The following is a 6,831-nucleotide window of genomic DNA, read 5'->3' on the forward strand; positions in this document are numbered from 1 at the left end:
TATCTTTAAACGTATAATAAGAATATAATTATGAATTTATAAAACAAACGTATTCCGAATTGGAATGTCTTAATTGCATTGACGATTAAAATTTATCTGAAACAATACTTTGCCTAGATGCATAGATTTTGAAATTAACGTAAGTATGAATTTTGTATATTATCACCACACAATAAGATGTTAGTTTGATTGAACGTTTTAAGTAACGCCACTTGGAAAACAGTTTGACCACTGGAATTGGACGATTGGGAAATTGGTTACGTAACGTTTTATTAAAATAACATCAATTTACTTCATTTGAAGTATTAATAGAAATCAGTCGAAATAGTTAAGTCATCAAAAGCCATCGACTGTTAAAGTATGTTAACAGGCTTGGTGTGAATGGATTCTTTAAATAATAATTAATATTAATTAAATAACAGTGCAGACATCATTAATTACAGTATGTTTCATCTTGATCATATTGTGATGTCATAGCATAAAAATGAGCCGTATGTTATCCGTATGTACGTTTAGCAATTGTAAGAGCACAATAAATCATTTAAATTTGAATGTAAACGTTTCTTAGTAAAATAAGGCAAACTTTTATTAACAATTTGATTGTGATCCCTACTGTAGTGTTCTTTGAATGATGATTTCATTCGTTTTAATTATAGTGTAATAAATATATTTTAATGATATAATGGGTTTTTTATTTAAGCCTTTTACTTTACTTTTAAAATGGGAAAAGTTAATTAACCACTAGCACGTGGGTAATTTCCGATTATTATAAAGTGTAGTTACATCTGACTGCTCCATAATTAAAAATAAGTCTCCTGCTTTTTGCTTTTTATATAATGAACCATCAAACAGTAAATCTAACGTTAGATATATAAAATATATTGGCAGAAGAATAGAACATGGAAAAAGCTGACGGTGTACTTGTACTTCGTGTGTTTTTTAATTGAGTTTCATGACAGAGACAATTTCAGATCCAAGCGTTTTTATACTTGGGTGTAAGTTAGGTCTTCTTACCTTTAACTGGCAAATGTAAATGCTTATTGTCTTTCTTATTGAGAAAAATATACGCTGAGTTTTTATGTCACGAAAGTGACGAATACAACTGTCACTGTCAAACAGTTTAGTTTGATGCGTGTGGGTTGTTAGGTGTATTGCTAATTGCCGCTTTAAAATTATAAATAAAAGTGTGACTTGAAAACTATTATCACCTGGATAATTAGCTGCTATAATTGTTTTAATCCCTACCTAATCTAATACTTTACAATGGCTACAGTGGTAAGTAGAAATTTTTTCAAACTAGATTTTTTATTCGTATAAATATAGTTGATAGTCATTAAAGGGCGGTTGTGATGATGTCAGAGACAGTAACAATTACTTAAAGGGCAGTCCTTTTCTATAGGGTGTGGATTTAGCCTTGACCAGTAATTTCCCTAGTGAAATGTTACTTCATTCATTCTGTCTTCAATTAATAAATTGAGGTCACATCTTTTACTAAGAAGACGAAGCATCAGTACCGTTAATCTAGTAATTTTTTTTAAAGCTGCATTTATATGCTTGTTGACATAATAAAATTGCTTGAATTATTTCAATAGAAATATATATTTTTTTATGAATTATTCAATGTGGAAAAATTACTTAACTGTTTGTTTATACATATTACAAATATATTTATTTCATGGAATTACAATGGATAATATAAAAGAAAATACTTTGTTTCAAGGACTTAAACTTTGCCAAAACCAATTTGAATTAAATTTTCTTTTGTGATGGAAACTATAGACTATATATCATCACTCTACAACCACTTATAGTAGAGCCGCAGACCTCTGACTATAATTTACTTTAATGTAATAAAAAATGACACATACACTTTTCAAAATTTTTATACAATTTCCAGCATGAACCTACGGTGGTTGGAGTGTCGCCATTTAATGCTGTGGAGGATGCAGCTGCACTCCGTGCTGCCATGAAGGGTTTTGGCACTGACGAGGATGCAATTATAGCTATCCTCACCTCTAGGTCGAATGCCCAGCGTCAGGCTATCTCGCAGGCTTTTACACATGAATATGGGAGGGTAAGTCATATATGATGTTAGTTAAAAAAAAAAACAGTATCTTATGAGCATGATCTTATAAGCAGGGACTGTTTTTCTCACGTACTCTTAAAGAAAGATGTTGTGTGTTCATTTAATCTCTTTTTACACGCTTTTTATTAGCTTCACCTGTATGTTTGTATGTTTGTTTGTAACCAACTTCTTTGGGCGCGATTTTGACCCACTTTAAACGGCCAGATTTCGTTCAAACTTTGTAGATTTATTGAGGACCGATGACAATACACTAATTTGATAAAATTATTCCATTTTTCAATTTGCAAAATATGATAAAAGCGTGTTTTTAAGTTTTTTAAAACTATTATAATATATTATTTAATTTTATTAAATTAGTTCTCAGTTGAAATTAGCAGTCTACAGTTTACAGATATCCACATTTTCGTAATATTGCTTTTCTAAGAGCATATGTATTATAATAAATATGGTTGAGTAAAATTCTGGACATTCTAGATATTTAGAATTTTTTTTTGGGGGCGCTTTATTGTCGATACTTAAGTATAAAATACATTTAAGACATTTTTGTCTGTCGGTCTGTCGATTTCTCGAATGAGAATCACCCAAAAACTACTGAATGGATTTTGATGAAACTTAGTATGGTTATAGCACTTACTCCGAGGAAGGATCTTATTTAGTTTTTATCTCGGAAATCGGTACAGTGTCTGAGGGGGAGGGATGAAAGTCAATCTAAGTATTTATTGACAAACGCATACAGCTAGTATTAAATAATTTTCTATTTCTATTATTCTATAAAAATCTTAAAATTGAAAATTTAGATATACTAGTCGTATTTAAGAATTTTTGGGTTGTTTCAATACAGAATGAATGTAGCAGTAGACATATATTTAGATTAATTATTTATCAAGGTCAAGGTAGGTTTGAAACAAAGCCGACTGTGTGAATCATCACATTTTCTCATTCTGGATACTTGAGACTGACTCATTCGTAAATAAAAACGTAATTGTATTATAGTGTTGTAATTATAGTGTTTTATAATCATGTCATTACTACTGAATTAATCTATCAATGTATGGATGTTTTTTTTATTATTAACAACCAGCTTGTGCCCGCGGCATTAAACTCGGAGTAGTTTAATAGATGTTACTATACATATAAACCATCCTACTGAATCACTTTATCTATTTGAAAATAGAAACCCCATCAAAATCTGTTGTGTAATTTTAAAGAGAGACCTTACAGTCGCATGAAGTGACGTTTATACCATGGAGTGATATATTATTTTTTACACACTTAAAATGTTTATTGAAATTAACACTTAAATATCAAGAGTAAAAAAATTACATAGCAAATAATATTTTTTTTTTACATAAACCAAATCTACAAAAAAGTCCCTATATTTATTTTTGAATTCCCTTCCATTCCTTCACACTTTACTTTCTGCCAAGATAGCGACATAACTCTATCACTACCTACTCTAGGATCTAATCGAAGACCTGAAGTCTGAACTCGGTGGCCACTTCGAAGACGTGATCATCGCGCTAATGTCGCCACCGGCCGAATACCTCTGCCGCGAGCTCCACCATTGCATGGACGGCATGGGGACTGACGAGAAGGTGCTGGTCGAAATACTGTGCACTCGCACGAAGAAGGAAATAGCGGAGATCGTGGAGACTTATGAGAGATGTGAGTTTTAAACACGCTTTTCTAAGCTTTTAGTGTGTTTTTTTTTAGTTTTTAAACTATATCTATTTCTATGTAATTAAATGGAAACGGCCAAAATTGAAAGCACAAGGTAGGATATTCTGAGTATTTAAAAAATATACAAGATAACAGGAAATCTTATATCGTTAGAACTCCGGTACCAATACTATTTTAGCGACTAAGTTTTTTTAAATGTCTTTTTTACTGTCATTGTCGACAATGGAGTTGATGGGTCGCCTCATGGTAATAGTCACTACCGCCCATGAACATTTGGAGAGGCGTAAGGTCGATAAAGCTTAGTCATTATTTTTCTTTTTCAGTATACAACCGACCTTTAGCTGAGCACATGTGCTCAGAGACTTCCGGCGATTTTCGCAGACTGCTCACTCTTATTGTCACTGTAAGTTTAAAATCTGCATGTATGGTCAAATATTTTATGTTTTGCCATGAATATTTGTTATTAATAAATACATTTAACTATTACGATTTTAAAATTCATATCAAAATCATTTACACCTTTTAAAAATGTATAGATTTTTATAACATAAGAATAATAAGTGCCCTTGTTTATATACCTGTGGCACACTCAATTAATCTTCATCAAACTGTCTAATATCAGTTTATTAACATTACCTATTACAGCTTGAGCCACTTTTATCGCTACTAATTATAATTAACTTGATAGAATTTTTCAGAATAAAATATATTACACTTGGATAAACAAACATTTGTTTGAACAACGTGATAAAACGTCTATACCAAGTTGTTAAGCGAAAACATTAGTCACTATCTCTGTTCTCTGTGTTGTGTTTACTCAACGAATTTTATAACTCAATTTTTACATAATTTTCACTGATTTATTTATTCGTGGATATTTCCGAGTTCTATACTTGCATATATTTTCGATGTAGATTTAAGAATGAGTTAAACTAAAGGGATGAAAATTTCTAACGTTGTTCACGAATTCTTTCAAACTATAAACATAATATAATTGAGGTCTACGCATACACAATGTCTTCTTTCTATCGCTTTCGCTGTACTTGATTTTCTCGGAATAGTCGGTAGTGATGTATCTAAAACTATTCAACATCACGCTCTTCAAGCGGATCATCTCACGTCAAAAGCATATCGTGATTTACTATAACTTAAAATATTGAAAGTTTTAGATGAAAACATACACATCTGACTCATTGTACCGACTATACCGAGACTAGAGGCTGTATCATGATATTGCAATTCACTGCTCGATAGTTATAGAATGTATTGACATTTATCCTGTAAAAGAGAAGGACATAGAGTTTAGCATATCTCCAGCTCTGTCTCACAGTGAAAGAAAACTGAGAAGATATGAAGTGCTTTGTATGTCCACATCTAATATTAAAAGACCCGGCGTTTTACAAAGTCCAATCTTTGGATTTCCTTAATGTTTTTCAAAGTAATTTCCTGGAATCTTGTAGTAGTTTACAATGTAGAGATAGAAGTATTGCAATATACGATGATACGGCCTGAGAGCACACAGCACGTGGTAAGTAGAGGTCTGCTCAGGGCGCGAGGGACGAAGAGGCTGGCGTGGACCAGGGCCGCGCGGCGGAGGCTGCTCAGCAGCTGTTCGATGCGGGGGAGGCTAAGTGGGGCACTGATGAGGAGATATTTAACAAGGTAACGTATACAGATATCCTGAAGAGCGAAACTTTGTTTGGTTCGATCTAAAAAAGTCATAAACCGCTTTAAAAATAGACCTTTTTCTCGCATGGTACTCAGTGTCAAAATTGATTCGGATATGATAAGACGTTTTTGCGTGAAAAATAACATCACTTATCCATCCGTCCACACAAATTTACCCATTTATATGATACAATTATTATTTTGGGACAGTTTTTTTTTTTTGTGGTGTGTGGTTAAAATCTGTGAACATACAACTTTATATCATTCATTATTATATTATGGGGATTTTATAACCAGATTTTAGCCCACGAGAGCTTCGGCCAATTGCGCGCCATTTTCGAAGCGTACAAGAACCTATCCGGCCGGACCATCGAGCAGGCCATCAAAGCTGAGATCTCTGGCGAACTCGCTGAGGCATTGAGCGCGATTGGTATGTGTTGGCTTTTAACTGATTTATTTATAAGAGTTATTGAATTGGTAAATGATGATACTCTATGTACAGAGTATTGTAGTAATTTTTTTAGTTACGATGATTATTTTGAATTGATAAATTATAATAAAGAATGTTGAAATTATTCAGAATAATATCGTTTAAGCTTTAGGCTTTTTATTATATTAAATTATAAAATGAAATGAAATGAAATGAAATATAATGAAATGAAATGAAATGAATGAAATGAAATAAGCGATTGAATACTCGATTTTTTAATGGGAAAAGTCTTCAACAAGTTCTTCTTACAAAGGGAAAAGTCTAAACATTTTTCATTTCATTTGCATATTGTTGGATATAATATACAGTTTTTTCTAAAAATCGAAAGTTCTTACTTAGTGATAAAGATTGCTTACAGAAGGTCTGTATTAGCGATATTTGAGAAAATATAATAGGGTTTATCTGAATAGAAGGGTTAAAAACTCCATTAAGAGTTTTAAGATACGACACCAATCATTAAAATTATAAGGTTCTGCTATTTTTATAGTTTCCAGATCACTGATCTTCTGTGAGACGAAACCAACATTAGCTATGCCTTTTGACTTTCTGGTTCCACAATGTTAACAGCTAGAGCATTCCGATCCTTGTGTTCTGACCCACAAAGTGGGAAATCGCAATACACGAGAACGCGCGTGCTCACCGAACGTTTCAGTGGAGTGCGTCGAGAACGCGGCCGCGTGGTTCGCGCAACGGTTGCGGGATGCCATGCAAGGGCTCGGCACCGACGACCGGACCCTCATCCGGATCCTGGTCTCGCGGGCCGAACTCGACCTGGGGGCCATCAAGACGGAGTACGAGAGGCTCTACGATAAGACGCTGGCCAGCGAAGTGAGGGTATGTCTTGTTGCAGTGGAGTGCGTCGAGAACGCTCCCGCGTGGTTCGCGAGACGGTTGCGGGATGCGATGC

General features: G+C 33.6%; 1 protein-coding gene across 2 annotated transcripts in view; it reads left to right on the plus strand.

Moving 5' to 3' along the window:
- The first annotated feature begins 1,097 nt into the window (after positions 1-1,097).
- Positions 1,098-6,831, plus strand: part of LOC119838668 (annexin B10) — an 8,264-nt gene continuing 2,530 nt past the window's right edge. The window contains exons 1-7 of one of the 2 annotated variants that reach the window (XM_038364735.1): positions 1,098-1,275; positions 1,898-2,074; positions 3,547-3,751; positions 4,090-4,169; positions 5,303-5,428; positions 5,732-5,864; positions 6,577-6,758. In XM_038364735.1, coding sequence (XP_038220663.1) covers positions 1,264-1,275; positions 1,898-2,074; positions 3,547-3,751; positions 4,090-4,169; positions 5,303-5,428; positions 5,732-5,864; positions 6,577-6,758 — 915 coding nt within the window. In that variant the 5' untranslated portion in view covers positions 1,098-1,263. The remainder of the gene's footprint in view (positions 1,276-1,897; positions 2,075-3,546; positions 3,752-4,089; positions 4,170-5,302; positions 5,429-5,731; positions 5,865-6,576; positions 6,759-6,831) is intronic. The other variant, XM_038364736.1, reaches the window with a different exon arrangement.

This window comes from Zerene cesonia, unplaced genomic scaffold (genome assembly GCF_012273895.1).
Source record: "Zerene cesonia ecotype Mississippi unplaced genomic scaffold, Zerene_cesonia_1.1 Zces_u004, whole genome shotgun sequence".
NCBI lineage: Eukaryota > Metazoa > Arthropoda > Insecta > Lepidoptera > Pieridae > Zerene > Zerene cesonia.